The sequence below is a fragment of the Antedon mediterranea genome, chromosome 3 (assembly GCF_964355755.1).
Source record: "Antedon mediterranea chromosome 3, ecAntMedi1.1, whole genome shotgun sequence".
Classification (NCBI taxonomy): domain Eukaryota; kingdom Metazoa; phylum Echinodermata; class Crinoidea; order Comatulida; family Antedonidae; genus Antedon; species Antedon mediterranea.
The window spans coordinates 30,228,407-30,246,544 of NC_092672.1; the positions used below are offsets into that span (position 1 = coordinate 30,228,407).

The 18,138-nt window shown below is 34.7% G+C and overlaps 2 protein-coding genes across 2 annotated transcripts; both read left to right on the plus strand.

The window, feature by feature from the left end:
• The first annotated feature begins 1,616 nt into the window (after positions 1-1,616).
• LOC140043826 (kelch-like protein 13) lies at positions 1,617-4,393 on the plus strand. The gene has a single exon (XM_072088295.1). It carries the CDS (start codon positions 1,618-1,620, stop codon positions 3,508-3,510), a length of 1,893 nt encoding a protein of 630 aa, XP_071944396.1. The 5' UTR covers position 1,617; the 3' UTR covers positions 3,511-4,393.
• A 5,259-nt stretch (positions 4,394-9,652) lies between these two features.
• LOC140045183 (WAP four-disulfide core domain protein 1-like) lies at positions 9,653-17,931 on the plus strand. The gene is made up of 6 exons (XM_072089983.1): positions 9,653-9,774; positions 10,328-10,714; positions 16,506-16,689; positions 16,907-16,948; positions 17,361-17,402; positions 17,658-17,931. Exons 2-6 carry the CDS (start codon positions 10,613-10,615, stop codon positions 17,807-17,809), a joined length of 522 nt encoding a protein of 173 aa, XP_071946084.1. The 5' UTR covers positions 9,653-9,774; positions 10,328-10,612; the 3' UTR covers positions 17,810-17,931.
• The last annotated feature ends 207 nt before the right edge of the window (positions 17,932-18,138 follow it).

The following is an 18,138-nucleotide window of genomic DNA, read 5'->3' on the forward strand; positions in this document are numbered from 1 at the left end:
AAGTTGATTAGAAGTTGATTTTTCGCACTCTAAAATTTTAAACGCGCGTGCGCGCGTAACTTTTTGTGAAAAATGCTATTTTTAATCCATAGAAAGTTTGCGCTTGATGTGACTTAAATTTTCACAAAGTGTCAAAACAAAATTATGTTTGGTTTTTAGTCTATGATCAATCATTGAAATTCATAAAATCGCGCGTAAGTCACGTTGCGCAACTCTGACGTCATTCAAAAATAGGAGGTGCACAAGTTCACGTAAATGTCGATATGTTGACAAAGTTACGATATGTTCTGTTTACACGTTTCAGAGAAACGCGACGCACAAAAATGACAGAAGGAAAGAAGTATAATACAGAAAAAAAAAAAAAAAAAAATATGATGAAACAGGACGATTACAAGGAGTTATCCGCTACTAAGCGGATAACTAAAAAATACAATTTTTAAAATATGTAAAAAATACACTGTGATCGAGTCAAGTTAAATGCAAAACACCTATTTTTAAATGGCTTTTATATGGTTAGTTATCATTTTTGTATTTATTTATCTGTTAACCATCCAGCTTTGAATCAGTGGCACTCACAATATTCAGTGCAGTCCAAGAAACAACACTATTGAAGAAAAGGACATGAATAACTAAATTAAAAACTATTTAAATGCAGTAATATTATATAAAAATGGCAGATAGTAAAAAATAGAAAAATATCTGAATCCTGTTGCATAAATTGTTATTTTGCTGGTATGATTATATTGTACTTTAAATAGTTATCTGTTTTTTTAGTACAAACCCCTGCTGTGAATTTTTATAAAATATTGATTAGCATTGATAGCCTATTGTAGTGGTGTGATAATCCATAAAACGAATATATTACACATACTACGTTTATACCCACACCCAAGGATCACGACGACAAGTGTACAATATTGAAAAATATTTTTATTTCATTTCAGTTTTATCAGTTGATTAAATTAATATCCAGAGAGTTTGAGCAGTATTGATTAATGTGATAATGCTGTATGCTCTATTTGCAGTTTGACTTCAAGATTATCACGTTTTTTGTGTGTGTGGAATAGATATTGATTGTTGTATATACACATGTGTGGTCAGTTGGTAACGCTGTTCGTTTGTCTGCCTTGTGGAGAGATGTTTAGTGAAAAGGTACTTGTTGGACACTAGCATCAAGGTAAAGTGTTAGATAAACATATTGTAGATCATGTAAAGACAGCACAATGCTTTATAAGTTGATTAATTAATGAAAAAGTGTAATACTGTAGTATGCAATCTGGAGGAAAGTTATAATTAACTGACTTTAACTGTAATGCATTGCGGCAAATACAAAGAAAGTCATTTAAAACTAACAGTATGTTCCATGAACTGTACAGTAGGCCAGGAGTACAGCAAATTTAAAATAATTTTCATATTAATTTCTATAAAAAGTTGATTTTTTAAATTATTATTAGAGATGACGCCATGTTTATGTTTTTTTATGAAATCTGTTTTGCTTTTATTTCACCCAAAATATTGTAAAAGATAGAAAATTGGCCCGTTAAAATGATTTGCATTTTAATATCTTTATGCTCTCCACCCCCTACTGTAATATTTAATTATTCTTTTACAGGCAAAATGGCAGCTGCAGTTGTAAAAAGGTCAATGACCTCTCAGCGAAGCTATCACAAGTCACAAGCGCCACCACCGAGCAAAAGTTTCCAAAATGTTGAGCACAGCCATGACTTACTGAAGCAGTTGAATTCACTGCGTATCGAACGTCTTCTTTGTGACGGAACATTGATCGCCGGAGAGCAACATTTTATGGTTCACCGTGCCGTATTAGCGTCTTGTAGCGATTACTTTCGCAGAGTGTTCACTGAAAACGACAACATTCATGATGTGCAACTCAGCAACTCCATTAACCCTCGCGGTGTTGAACTCATCATTCAATATGCGTATACTTCACAGATTATGTTAACATTAGAAAACGTAGAGGGAGTGCTTTACACAGCTTTACAACTCCGAATGAACAAAGTCGTTGAACTGTGTTTGGAATATTTAACGTCCATTTTAACTGTTGAAAACTGTATTCATATTTTGAATCTTGCGGAACAGTTTGAATTTCGTGGATTAATGTTAGTCACGCAAGATTTTATAATTGATAATTTCATTGCGGTCAGTCATACACCGGAGTTTCAAACATTAAACGCAGAACAAGTGACGTTTTTCTTAAGCCAAGATCGAATGGCGACAAACTCGGAATTACAACTCTTTCAAATCGGTGCCAAGTGGTTGAATCACGAGTCGGAGGAAAGAAAGGAATACGCGGCGCAGTTAATGAGGAACATTCGCTTTCCGTTGATCTCATCAAATGATTTGGTTGATCACGTTCAGAATCAAGAGTTTATGATGCAGCAACAGGAATGTCACCAATATCTTTTGGAAGCATTGAATTATCATCTTGTACCACATCGACAGCATGCTATGCAATCGCCTCGCACAAAGCTACGCTCAACAAATGAGGTAATACTCGCGCTTGGTGGCGAGTCACCTCCTAAGCGCGTCAGTGACAGGGTGATGATATTTGACGAGTTTCACGCTCAATGGAAATCGTTGACATCAATGCCAATGAAACGAGTCGATCACTGTGTTGCAGAGTTGAATCAATATTTATACGTTGTTGGCGGACAAATTACTTTGAATTCAAACGGTAAAGACAGCATTGGTACTGTGCATCGTTACGACCCACGCTTTAACACTTGGCTTCAGATGTGTCCTATGCAACAGAGACGGGCATTTTTTACGTTAGTAGCATACCACGGATGTTTGTACGCAATGGGAGGTAAGAACGAACAAGGTGCCCTTTCCTCCGTAGAATGCTACGAGCCAAATCGCAACCAATGGAAATTTGTTGCTCGGATGCACACAGGAGCGTACGCCCTCTCTGGTTGTGTCCTACAAAATAAACTGTATATTACTGGTGGTTTTATGAATAGAAATTTTAGTGCGGAAGTTTACATATATAATCACGTATCAGATGAATGGACCAATAAATGCCCAATGAACGTGGCTCGCGGTTTCCATATGATGTGTACAGTGAAAAACAAACTTTACGTCATGGGTGGGAACCACTTAAATGTGTACGGTGACCGTGTAGATGTTATGAGCGTGGAATGTTACTCAATGGAGTCAGACACATGGACTATGGTCTCGCCAATGTTGACCGGTCTTAGTATGGCTGGAGTGACCGTTACAGAAAACCGAAAGATTTATATTGTTGGTGGTTATAACGGGCTAAGCCGGCAACGAGAACGTGACGTGCATAGTTACAGTATCGATGAAGACGAATGGGATGTGGTTGGAGAGCTGCCCGATGCAGCGTTACGCATGGCTTGTTGCACTTTGACCCTACCATATAATGTTTTCACAGCAGCTGATGGCCATTCCTCAGACTCGTTATCAATGTCGCAGCCGACAACTTCATCAAGTCGTCATTATTCAATTTCTTCCTCCAATTCTCCGAGGTAGAAAATACCAATTGTCCAAATTAATTTAGTCTCTAATCTCTTATTTATGATACTTTTATTTTTGAGTGTTATTTTTTACGTTATATAATTTACAGTAATAATATCAGGGAACAGTATATAAAGTTCTGTCTACACTATAAAACTTTCTGTGATAAAGTGATGTGCCCATATATGGACATGATGATGTCATATCACTTCTTTTTTGTCAAACTAGTTTGATAGTGTAGTCAGAGCTTAACAGCAAAATGTTACACAATATCACCTTATTACTACACATTCATCAAATGGTACAAAAATCCAAAAATGCAATACAAAACTATGTTTTTCATACTCCAAATTAAGATTGATCAGCAATTATGACTAAAGCTCTGTCTACACTATCAAGAAAGTGTGATGTGCCAAAATATGGTAATTATATGCCCAAATATGGTAGTGGTATGACATCACCATGTCCATATATGGGCACATCACTTTATCACATAAAGTTTTATAGTGTAGACAGAGCTTTAAATTATGTAGTGAAAATATGTTCCCAGTCAGTATGCTGTGAATTGTATAATTGTGAGAAAAAGAATTCATGTTATTATTATTAGAAATGTGAAAATTACTTAAATTACTCTCAAACTCAAGGATTTTGACTTAACAAAGTTACTTAAAATGTCAAAGAACATTATCATGTATACAATAGCTACTATATAAGCCATAATTTAAAGATTCAAATAGACTCAAACAACATTCTCCACGACTATTTAAAAATGACTTAAAATGTCTAAGGAATTTCAACATCATTATAGCTATTTGGAAGCCATAATAGATCCAACAACATGTTGTCAATATTTACAAAATATATTCATTATTTTTATAAATAGAGAGATAAATCATAGAGATATAGTGGATAAATTGATTTTATAACATACTATTAAAAATGTATTCTTACCAAAATATGATAATAATTTACTCATTTTCTATACTTTTTGTTGTTGTATAATAATAAATATAAAATGTATTTATTAGTGGAATAATATATACCTTTGATAGGTTCAGTTAAGTATTTGCAGGTCAAAATTATGACGTGATTCAAAATTTGTAATTAATTATTTTGGTGTTTATTCCTGTACACTGTACAAGAATTGTTATTATTATTATTACTGTAATGCTATTATGTTTCTTTGCATTACCAACTAATTATAATGATGACACTTTGGGTGATCTATCTCCTCCTTAGGGTATATTATAAAATACTGTTATACAATTCTGTACTACCATTGAAGGAGTAATTGCTTTATTTATTATCAGAATTGGTGAATTAATTTATCTGCAAATTGTGTTAACCAATACCTCTATGGTATTGCAAACTTTCTTAGTGTGGTCATTCTGTCTTTGTATAAACATTTATTGTACAAATAATAAAAACTTAATAGTCAAGATTTTAAATTTTATTCAAATATGAACAAGTTTCTCAACCAATTGCAAGTTAATGAACAAGTCTAAATATGTTTTTGTGATTAGTACTTAATTAACCATTATTAATAAGTAAAAAATTAAGAACAAAAGAAATGAACAAAATTAATTAACAAATGCAATGTAAACTATTTTGTACACACATGATTATTGTATAATGACTGGGATAGTCCAGAAAGGGTATGAATTCTTCAAAGCTCTGTCTACACTATCAAACTAGTTTGATATGCCCAAATATGTTAGAGATATAACCATGTCCATATATGGGCACATCACATATTTGTCACAAAGTTTGATAGTGTAAACAGAGCTTTAGGTGTCTCCTAAATAGGGGTTGGCAGTAGGTTATTGCCCGTTCGTTTCGTGGAAAAATGTTCCCTTAATAGAGGTTCTATTGTACTGGATAAATTGAACATTTGTTTTACTAAAACTAAATAAACAGTATTTATTTAGGCTTAATATGGACACAAGATTTTGAAAATCCTTTGTTATGTTTTACAAAAAAATTGTGATGTGCCCAAATATGGTAGTGATATGACATCATCATGCCCATATATGGGCACATCACATTTTGTTGTCACATAAGGCCTAAAGTTTGAAAGTGTAGACAGAGCTTTATATTAGGGAACACCTAACGCCGAACGTATCCTCTTATAGGGGTCCTACTGCGAATGTGTACAAAATTGGTAGGCCCTACCTTTAATCTGTTTTTTTATAATTCAGTATAATGTACCATTTATCTTTGTTTAAATCAAATTATATTTAATTACTGTATTAACACTTGGCCGAAAAAATTGCTTGTTTATAGAGAAATGGTTATTATTTGGTGCTGGTTGTTATTCTATAAATATGTATTAACTGTCAAATATTATTACATGTGTTTCAACAAAATAAATGAAACATATTTATGAGACGGTTTTTGTTTAATTTCTAATCCAGTATTTCAATCCATGACGTCAGTAGACGATTTACAGAAAGACCGTCACCCCTCAGGAGAGACGCACCTATATGTTAAAGGGTTCACTTCCCCGTGAAACAACGAAAAGAAATATTTTGATAATGTCGCCATACTAACGGTAGTCCCTCTACTTATTGGGGTCCGAAATGTGCTACCCACACCCTTAATTTCTGTACTGTTTATAGGCCTTTAGTTAGTATTGTATAATTGTCAATTTTCGTTACTTTAGATTTAGGTAAATAAACAAATGTTGTTGAACTATGGGAATGGCATAAATTTCCAAACAAAATATTATTACATACTATTATTAGTAGTAGTGAATACAAAATTGCCCCACGTAAGAATAATGACGCATGTAAAGAGGAACATTCTTTATTCAATTTTCGTTTGAATGAAACAATGTTGTAGATTAGATACAGTAACGTTGAAATACAAAACAATACGTATACATACACATTACATACAAAGTTGTTTCATCGTATTTGTAGTGTACAAATCTAGTCATCAGGTGCTACTGGACATTCCGAGGAGCAAACATAGTTGGGGAGATCGGACTTTCAGTGTTGCTGGACCTAGGCTCTGGAAGAACCACCTGCCCTTGAACATTAAACACAAACATTATTGAGTCACTTTAAATCTACTCAAAACTCACCGGGCCTTTTCTGATTTTTTCTACAGCGCCATGAGCAATGAATGTTGGAATGGTGCTATATAAATCGAACGATTGATTGATTGATTGTACAAACCTATGATGGTTATAGGCTAAAGTTAACTTTGCAGATAACTGAAATAAGAACCAAACATCTATCGATTAATCAATATTATTAACAAGAATGTTTTTTGTTTGTTTTTTTTTGTTTACCGTATAGGCATAATACATGTGACGAGGCAAGAGCTATTGATGGGGTATTTTTTCTTTCCCCCATGTACGTCCGCCTCCCCCCCCCCCCCATTTAAAAAGCTTCAAATTTAGAACTCGGCCTACTTAAATTATTAAATCAATACAATCTAAACATTATTCTTTCTTTATTCTTTTTTTTTTTTTTAGTGCGTCTGGTTTTAGAATAAGAGTTTTGAATAGTGAAAATGATCTTGTTGGTGTACAAGGAACTATCAGTTATGGTCTTCCAATCTCTTCACTAAATGGGAGAAAATCCTATTTTAGTGTGATTTTCCGTTTAGTATTGTTTGTTGTATATATGGAATTTGTATTTTGAATTAAGTGATTAATTAATTAATACAAACAATAAGCACAGCTAATCAATGTAAAAAAATTTGGCATCATACATAATTAATCCGAAATAAAATGCCGATGATTTTGTAAAAGAAACGAATTGAAGAAAAGGTATTGAGTGTGTTAATGTTGCGCTACTCAGGAACAACATGTCATTGATAATGATCAAGAAGAATATTTAAAACTGAAATGCAATTCTTGATGACAAGCCTATGTACAACAACTCTACTATTATATTATTATGCCTGCGGGACAAAGTACACGCACATGTTAGTCCTTTTCTTGTAATACTGTTTTAAAATATATGTTCTTTTCGCCACACCAGTTATTGATTTTTCTGCAACTTTGTATTTTGCTTCTATTATATTTAATCAGCTCACGATGTATTTTTATTTTCTTTGCTGGGATCATCCAATGAAATACTTATTCTACCGTTGCCGTTGTCATGGATACCTATTATTGTTCAAATATATGGTCATATAATATTATGACGTAATTTCGCCGGTAATACATAGTATACGTTTTTAAGAAACAGGTTGAAAGATTAATTTTAGAGCCGGGCGGCCATAAACAGTCATAAACATATCAATTTATTTCCACAATATAACATATAATATACAAAAAAATAATGATAAACTAGTTATAAATAAAATTGCATATATATACAATGAAAATTAGTTCAGTCATGGTTGGGATGGGGGGGATCATAGACCTAAGTCAGAAAGAATTTAAGTTCGACATTAAATTATTATATAACATTAAATAAGAAAGAAAAAAAATACATAAACTAATAATATATAAAAGAAAGCAAAGCAATAATTTCTATTTAATAACTTTATCCATGGCAGATACAGGATGTTGAGATTTATTCTAATTTAAGCCCATTTCATTTGGATCCTAATGTTATAGGAGAGAATATGTAAAGTCTTAACATGCAAATGAGTAGGCCTAGTGTAAAAAAGACTTATTTTCTAGTATTATATACTCTACAACATTCATATTCATATTCATTTATTATCCAGAAAAAATAAAAACAAAATACAAAAAGCAAAACAAACAAAAACAAGCATAGAAAAACGCAGGACACTATCCTGGCGGATTGTCAAAAAGCAAAAAAAATCGATAAAATGTACTCCTTTAATGAGTACATGCGAAAATCTACCTATGGTTTCATCCAACGTATGTTGAACAGTGTTAATATCCTTGTTGCTTGTGTTTGCAAACATATATGCTCCATAACTCCAAAATGTATTGTAAATAGAGAAGCATTCTATACTTAAGTTTAGAGTTTACGATTGTTCTTTTTCTGTTTATAAGTTTATTAATATGGATGATATTTCGGAAATAAAAAGAAATTTAATTAAATTTAATTGAATTACACTGTTTCAGGCAAACAAGGTTTGTATCCACTGGGTTAGTGTTATAGTGCTATGTCACGGTTTTCGTCTATAATTAGACAGACGATACAAAGGCGCGATAAGGGCGGACAGGTCAAAGCGAAATTCTATACGCTAATTTCCATTATCATTAAATCGCATTAAACGAAGATCGGAATAAAATTCTCATTGTTATCGTTGCCGAAGGATCGATAATTGCTTGTTATTATTTAGCTGATATTATCGATCTGTATAGATATTGGAGAAGTGCGTGTTTTAGCGAAACAGATAGAGGGCGTGCACCATGCATGTCACGATCAGGACGATCAAGAAAAAAGCATGATGTCGCTCAAAGAAGGAAATTTGATTACGACTATTTAACATTCTAGCTAAGAAAAATTTAAATAAAAAATTAAAGAAAAACAACCGACAGCAAACCGAAAAAAACTTTTTAGCTGAAACGAATATTAAAAGATAGGCCTAATGTTATCAACTTTACAAGAAATTTAAAAATATATTCAAAACAATATTAATTTTAACTTATAACATTATTGATATTGTTTAAATGAATTATTATCCAACGACTCGTCGGATTTTGCTGGTTGTTGTCGATAGGATTTATACAGATTTTCTGTTTAATTTTATTAAATTTTCAATTTAAAAAATGAACATTTCACACAGCTAATGACGTAATAATACGAAAATATTTTCTATAATCTTTTAACCTCAGAATGTGTAATATCATTTAAATATCCATTGTGCAATAAAAGTGGGCTGTCCCAACAAAAGAGAAAACAATTGTTGTGTTTTCGCTTGCGCCATGTCTATATGCCAAAAAATTAATAAAAATGCATCAATTTCGACCTACATAAAAGTCTCGTCTGGGTTTTTCAAATTTGTAACACCGTAGAAAATTATTCGCTGAGAATTCTAAATGACATGGCGCATGACCTTAACATCATACTATCTGTCAATATACCATTGCTTTATAACGAGAAAGTAATTGGTTAGGTTTAGCCGGTTTGTGGCCGCTTTTAAAACGATACCAACAACTCCCTGGCCACACGTGAAGGAATGTTTACTGAAGAATTTAAACCAGTGGGAATTATGTTGTCTGCCGTCGACACAGCTCAGTTCGGCGTGTGTTGGACCAGACGTTGAATTCACATGCAGGCAGAGATATTGTTTACGTTTAGGATCAGACGATAATCTTACGCGTGGGATCAAACGTTAAAGGTACGTAAGTTTAATAACGCAATATATTTAAGAGTTGAATCAATCGGACGTGTAACTGTTGGCAGAGACGATTATTGTACGACGGTTTAGGATTAGACTAGTCTACACGTGAGATCAGAAAAGTACACGTTGGATTAACGCGGCAGATTTACGTGTTGATTCAGGCGGAAATGACGCGTTGAATAACGATAAAGTCACGCGTGGAATCAACATATTCTTAGTTTTTACGTTTTTACGCAGAAGGGATTACGTTTACGATCAGACGATAATTGTTGAACGCGTTAGACAATACGTTGCCAGCAAAGACAAGTGTCTACACTATCAAACCAATTTGACAAAGAAAGTGTGATGTACCCAAATAAAGTAGTGATATGACATCATGGTTGTCCATATACGAACACATTACTTTTTTTCACATAAAGTTTGATAGTGTAACAGCTTTAGTTTAGAACGGGACCAGACGATCATTTTACGTGTTGAATAACAAAGATGATTATCAGACGACAAACGATTTTACATTTTTGTGATCAGACGATTTAACGTTTTGTTTCAGATTGTAAGCGCGCTCAAATTCAGGGATCTCATTGGAGAAGAGCCAACGTAGTACATTCCGTAGTAAATTTCATTGGACCCTCATATAAGGGAGGACGGTTAGTAGAGTTCTCAACTTTTATGACGATACAATCTGTCTGCGTGTTTTAAACATTTAAATTGCGATTCATTCGGTCTTTATCAGAGTGCTGGCGTGAAAAACTGTTTTTATAACTTCGCATAGGCCTGCTTACTATTCTGTGTGAGCAGTTAGGTGGTCTCGTACGCACACTACAATACATTGAAAATGCATGTGAGTGCGGTGTTTTTAGGAGTATACCTACTTGTGCTGATTGAAACTGGCAACTCTCGATCACATCACCACAAACATCATAGGAACATATGTAATGTAAGTATTAAAGACATTATTGTTGTTTAAGCTTGGTTCTTACTAGAGCCGCTAGGCAAGGATACGTAAAGTAAGTGATTTGACCAATCACAAGCGATGGATTTATTCAAATGTACTTTGTAATCAAGTCCGATTTAGCAGGACCAACATTCACATCAACAAATGAATAACAGGTTATCATCTATTGTAATGATGATTTCCAATCACTAAAATTCATTGTAAAATTCCTCCTACAAAGGTATACTGTAGTAGCTATACTACTACTACTAGGCCTAAAGCCAAATCATCATCCAGGGATAATTGAGCCTACACTATAGTAAAATATATCAAACAGCATGCACATACGTTCTTTAGAAAATTAATTATTTTACGCCAAAAAAAATGAGGAAAGCAAATTTCATCTCTAAGGGAGGGGACGATAAACAATTAATATTTTTGTTATGGCCTCATTCAAGCCTCCCTCAATATCAAATGTTCTTATAACAAAAAGTGTACTTTATAATAATGAAGCCCACCGGTAAGAAGTCACGATTATCCATCCAGGGGTCAGGTCAAGCATGCAGATATAATGTCAAGTTTAAATTACAGAAATGAACAGATACAAGATAAGCCATCGTCTGCTTGGCGGTATCTGATCATCACATTAGCCTTAGGTTACCAGACACCTGTGGTGATTACCTGAATGGGTTATTGTCTTCGTATTAAGTTTGATGAGACAAGATAACGTACACTAACTCAACGTCACTAAACAAATCAACTTGAACTTTGGACTTCATTAAGTAGTGACAATGTAACTTAGTGGTAAAATGGTGGGTTCAATTCAGGTAATGGTGAGTTCAATTCAGGTAATGGTGGGTTCAATTCAGGTAATGGTGGGTTCAATTCAGGTAATAGTGGGTTCAATTCAAGTAATGGGTGGGTTCAATTCAGGTAATGGGTGGGTTCAATTCAGGTAATGGTGGGTTCAATTCAGGTAATGGTGGGTTCAATTCAGGTAATGGGTGGGTTCAATTCAGGTAATGGTGGGTTCAATTCAGGTAATGGCGATGGGTTCAATTCAGGTAATGGGTGGGTTCAATTCAGGTAATGGTGGGTTCAATTCAGGGAATGGGTGGGTTCAATTCAGGTAATGGTGGGTTCAATTCAGGTAATGGGTGGGTTCAATTCAGGTGATGGTGGGTTCAATTCAGGGAATGGGTGGGTTCAATTCAGGTAATGGTGGGTTCAATTCAGGTAATGATGGGTTCAATTCAGGTAATGATGGGTTAAATTCAGGTAATGGTGGGTTCAATTCAGGTATAGGTGGGTTCAATTCAGGTAATGGTGGGTTAAATTCAGGTAATGGTCGGTTCAATTCAGTAAATGGTGGGTTCAATTCGTGGCCAGGTTATAGGCCCATTTACACTAGGACGATAACGATCGACGATAAATTAGAAAGGTTTTTGTTCTAGAACTACAGGATAATCATTTCACGATATTATTGCTCTTACTAATCATGACGTCATTTGATTGGACGTGGGAAAATATCGTTTTCATAAAAGCAAGCATAGATGGTCATTCTATAGTTCTAGAATGAAACGTTTTTTCTTCTTTCTTTCTTCTTCTTTCTTTTGTTGTACGTTTTGTCAAGTATGAAAAAAAGCATATTTGTCTATTTATCGTCGATAAATGTAAATGGGCCTTAACCGATATTTCATACACAATAAAGGCATACAAAAGCTCTATACACTTTCTGACGATTTAAACTAAGGTAGTCCAACAACATGATTCTGAGCACCGTTAGATCAAAGATTGTATGTGTAGTTGCGACACGATCAGTTTCATCGCTCCCACCCCGCCTAAACAAACCAGAAACAATATACTTGGTACTTTAACCGCTAGCATATGAATTGCGCAGCCAATCATAAGATCAAAGGACTTTTACGCGTATACAGTGCGAGCTCAGAATCCTGTTTTTAGATTGCCGTGTTTTAACCAGAGAAGCCTCCTCGCCCCTCATGGCAGCGATAGCAGGCCTTAACCTATTTCAAAATACAATTTCACAATTTCTTCCCTAAATCCCAATTTATAAATATAAGGGATAACCAAATTACCCAGAGGAGGCCCTATGTCATTTCCGTTTCCATTAATTGGAAAATGAAATTATGCCAATTCAACTCATATTTTAAAATATGTAGGACTGTATCAAGGCAAAATAAATAAATGTAAACGAAATTTAGATTTAAGATTGAATAGTCAAATGTTATTTCCCATAAAACATGAAACAGTTCTATTTCGAAAAAATAATGAATAAAGAGTGTTTCTTCTCGACTCATATTCCCCTTCTTCATAAAAGCGTCCAAACGGGCCTTTAGATTAGAATTCGTTTATTTTATACAGTACCACTATAATACCACAGAAAACAACGGTAATTTACTCGGTCGGCCCGAGAAATATCTTTTGAACTATAGGCCTATAGTTTTTATAGTTTAAAAAACATTATAGTTTAAAGATGCACTGTCCCCCTGAAAAAATAATTCTTAAATTTTTGTTGAATATGCCATTTTAATGTCACCTAATAATTATCCGCTTTGACCAAAAATTGGATCGAAAAAAAATGCATTTACCGAAAAATAAAGTGAGTAAAGCAAAAAATATCCAAATTGGCTACAAGCCAATGGGTTTTTGATTGAATTTAACAATTTATTTTGTCATTTTATAAGTGAAAACATTAATTGTTTCCCTTTTTTTCTACGGAAGTGATTAAATTGATTAAATCTACACATTACTATTCAAAGTAACTAACTATTATTATGTTTTCGGGGACAATACATCTTTAAAAGTAAGAATATTGTTGAAGTAAAAACATATTTTGTCTTACCATGTCTACTCTAAATAATTATGACGTGTTTCGAGTCGATTACAGCAACATGTTATCTATAATAAACATCTCAGCACCATATATCATGATTTGTCTCTCAGGAATTCTGCGGTCCATGCAATATGTTTACAAAACACATGCAGGCCTAGCTGATCATTATTTTGACAAGTAGGACAGTTCAAACAAACAACCTCAAATGGTGGTCTATATTGTCCCTAGGTACGCATAAAAAGTTGTAGGCCTACATTAGAGATGGTCATGATCCAAAATAACGAGGATGCTGAGACCTGAGATGAGCTGAGCCCCCACAACTTAATCCCACTCTTCTAGGACATAATTCGATCTCTGGGTTACATTGAACTAAGGCCATTTACACAGACAAATGGTAACGGTAAGCGCAGTGGAAAAAACAACGTAGTTTGTCCCACGTAGAATCTGTATGTATCCTGAGCGGAAACCACCCATTCATGAGTAATAACATAAGATTCTATATTATATTATTACCGTTACCGCTCGTCTGTGTAAAATGTAAATTCTTAAGTCCAAGAACCTGTTTAACCAATGTTATCGATAATTGGTCTATGAAGCTAACTTATCCGGGTAAATAATGCTTGGTTCCATTACAGACACAATATACGGTAAGTGATTTGACCAATCATAAGCGATATCGTTGCTTGTCATTAGTCAACTCGCTTACGTTGTGTTTACGTTCTTGCGAATTACGTTCTAGTGGAAACAAAGCTTAAAGACACAACGCAAGGATGTAACGCAACGTAAGTGATTTGACCAATCACAAGCGATGGATTATTCGAACTCGTTGCTTGTGATTATTCAACTCTTTTGCGTTGCGTCTACGTCCTTGCGTTTTGTCTCCAGTGAGAATCCCAAGCTCAAAGACACAACGCAAGAATGTAACGCAACGTACGTGCTTTGGCCAATCACAAGCGGTGGATTATTCGAACTCGTTGCTTGTCATTGGTCAACCCGCTTGCGTTGCGTCTACGTCCCTGGGTTGCGTGTGGGAATTAACTAAGCCTGGGTTCAAACATAGTATAGCTAGAATTAGGTCTGATCAGGGGGGTATCACACATTGAACTAGATTTTGGCTTTAGATTTGTTGTGATGATAAGTCATTTAGGTCAAACAAGTAAGTGTGGCCTACCAAAACAGCCTTTGTATTGTTTATTATTACAGTAGTTGAATAAATTGCAACCCGGCATTTGGATATTTTGGCCAACTCTGCATAGGGCAACCCAAAAATGTACAGAAAGGCCTACATTTGAGAATACGCAATAATTTATTCGTTGAATTAGAAGGGAAAGAGGAGGGTTGACAGAGGTGGGAATTAGGCTAGAAATGTATAATCTCATCGGTGCGAAATGTCACCCTTAATGGTACATTCAGGGTATATTATTATTAATTCACATGATGTAGATACTTCTGAATGTAACTGCCTGGAATTGTTATTGGTAGCAAGTTAACTGAATGCAATTCAATTTGTTCAGAATGATTTTAATATCTTTTTCACACCTTTGTTCCAAGTAATTGGTAACTGGATCTCCATGTTGCTGATACTGAACCATATTGATGTTACGAATGAAAGATTCTTAGCCATTTGTTTTCATAATTTTGCTTTTGGTGGGGCAATGATTGACTGCTCGCGACAGAAGAAAACAAACTTTGCACTCATTAACATTTCGGAGCACTCCATATAACGACAGGCTTACGGTACACAAATTCACGATGAGATAGGGCCTATTCTTGTGAGGAATCACTCGAGAACTCGACAATTTTGTGTATTAAACAAACCCTTTTTCGGTCAATGAATGCTAGAAAACGAACGAAGTATATACGCCTAAATACCAGTGGCGTAGCGGCTATGAGCTCACTGGCTAAACCCGGGGGCCTCGGATCGGGCCCATGAGCAGTGTCCAGAGTTAAAACACACATTAAAATAATATGTCGAAAAGGCCTCCAGCCTTGGCTGGTCACTTGGGGTTCCTGGGTTACACCACTGCCTAAATAAAGTTCCCATTAAGTTAATTTTCTATTTTTTCTGCAGAAACATAATACTAATGTTGACTGTTAATTTTAAATTCATCGGGTCGCCAAGGAATTGTATTGCTGGTGATACACTAGCCGATCTGCCTTGTAGGAGATCACTTTGATTTAATTCTGACCTAATTCATGCAGCGTGGTGTCCCTTCACTTAAATATGTAGACGGCATTGTAGCAGCGGGAGTGAGTGAAAGCCAGAGAATAACATTCATTGATAAGACGTCTCATGATTTCTTGAAACAAAACTGTTTTGTTGAAATACTATGATAGCTGCTTCTATAATTGACGACACAGTACGGCATTTCGGCTTTATTTTTCGATCTTTAATTTCGTCCAAATAAACAAAATATACAAATGAAACAAAACGAATAAAAAAGAAGTTAATTTTGAGATTGAAAACGGCAAATAAGTTAAATCAAAAAAATGGTTCATAAATCATTAAAAAAAATACACGTTTGCACTAAAACTACACACTCAACCTATATATACAGTAGATTCCCACTGTTCCGACACTAAAACTCTGTCTACACTATCAAACTTTATGACAAAAAAATTGGATGTGCCCATATGTGGACATCACATTTTTTTGTTGATGTCATATCACTACCATATTTGGGCACATCACTACCATATTTGGGCACATCACACTTTTCTGATAGTGTAGACAGAGCTTAAGAATCAGGTTCATGTTAAATTAAAAAAATAATTAATGATAAATTAAAGTACCACTGCAATTAAACTATAAAGAAATTGATAACGCTTAATTAGCACTGTTTGGCTACAATTATGTGCACACATGTGCTTGGCATGTTAGAAATTCCATGAAAATTCACTCTTTTCCCTGATTATTCTTCTTAATTTATTTTTCCACAGCACGGAAGGCATCGTAGCAATATTGAGACCAATGAAGGAGAGTGTCCGCCGTCTACGAATGGAGGCAACACGCAAGAATGCAACACTTGTACGTGCCTAGCCGATTCACAGTGTGGACACGGTGAAAAATGTTGTCACAATGGTTGCGTTTACACGTGTATGGAAGTGATAACTCCTCCACTTGGTAAGAACATAACTTATCACTCAACTATATCGGGAAAGGGGCGATATTCAAGAAGAACCTCGCTCCCCGCAAGTGTCCGGTTTCAAGTATGACGAAAGTGGATGGTTTATGGTTATATATCACAGGAATCTCGCTCCCCGCCCCAACCATATTATTATATATTGTTTAACTATTTGAAAATAACAAACATTACTTAGTTATTCACTCATTCTTTCAGTTTTTGATTGGCTAGAGGAACCAATTCGGCAGAGAACATCAGGTATTAACATTTTTATTTCTAAGATAAAAGGGCGTAGGCTGGTTTAGGCATGGGGCGAGATGCTAAAGATTAGAATATCGGATCAACAACGTCACAAGTAAGCTTTAAATGCGTGATACAGTGTAGGAGCATCGAAGACCAACTCCTAATGGAAGAGATGATGTCACAAGACAGACACGTACGACATTATTCTAGGCCGAAATTAGTAAAGAGATACATATTTTGGCACATATGGCGTTTCAGACATGATGAGCTCATATTTTTGTAGTACTGTAGTATTCAGACAAAAATTGAAACGCCGACTGATGGACTGATTTAAACATAAAAGGTAATATCTACAGACTTGGGGCGAGTCTAGATTCTGAAAGTCATGGATATGTAACAAACATTATCATTTTCAATTCATAAATAGGAAAAGCCTGGCTTATCGATGGACCAGAAGACAACTTAGCAGGTACGTTTTGAATTTTTACAAATTACAAGTTACTTCCACTCTTAGTCAATTATTTGAGGTTACCCATCTGGAGAGAGCAAAACAGAAGGGGGGGGGGGAACGTTGTGGGAGAAGAGTATTCTTCCCCTCATTTTCTGGAGATGTAAACACGAATCTAGGGGAGGGGTAACTGTTACTTGTTAGTTTCTTCCATTTCCCTTTAAGTATTAAGGTATTTTTACATGTATTATATTTTAAATATCCTTCATTTAACAGAGGAGACATGCAGCACAAGTATATTTCCGGATGATGATAGCCCGCCACTTGAGTGTCCGACAGGTTATGAATGCTTTATACAAGATGAGGGCGATGTTGAACACGGTGTCCCAAACAGAGGGGTGTGCGTCAAACAATATACCAAGAAGTGATATATTAAATTTAATTTTAGTAATATTTATTTATACATTTTCATTAATATACAGTATTATTTTCTATTATAAAATAATTTCCAGAATAATTACACCAGAAAAAACTAATTTATGTATTTTATTAAAACAAACGTACACTTTCCTGCTGGCTAGATTTTTTTTAAATCATTGATTATTTAAAATACACATTGTGATTTAATTAATTCTATTGCTTTCAATGTGGTATTTTCTTTCAAAGTGCTCCGTGAAAAGAAAGATGTTTATTTATTATTCTTTATACTGGGTAACATCTTCAGTTACAGACTAGTCTCTCAGAGTTATGATCAGTA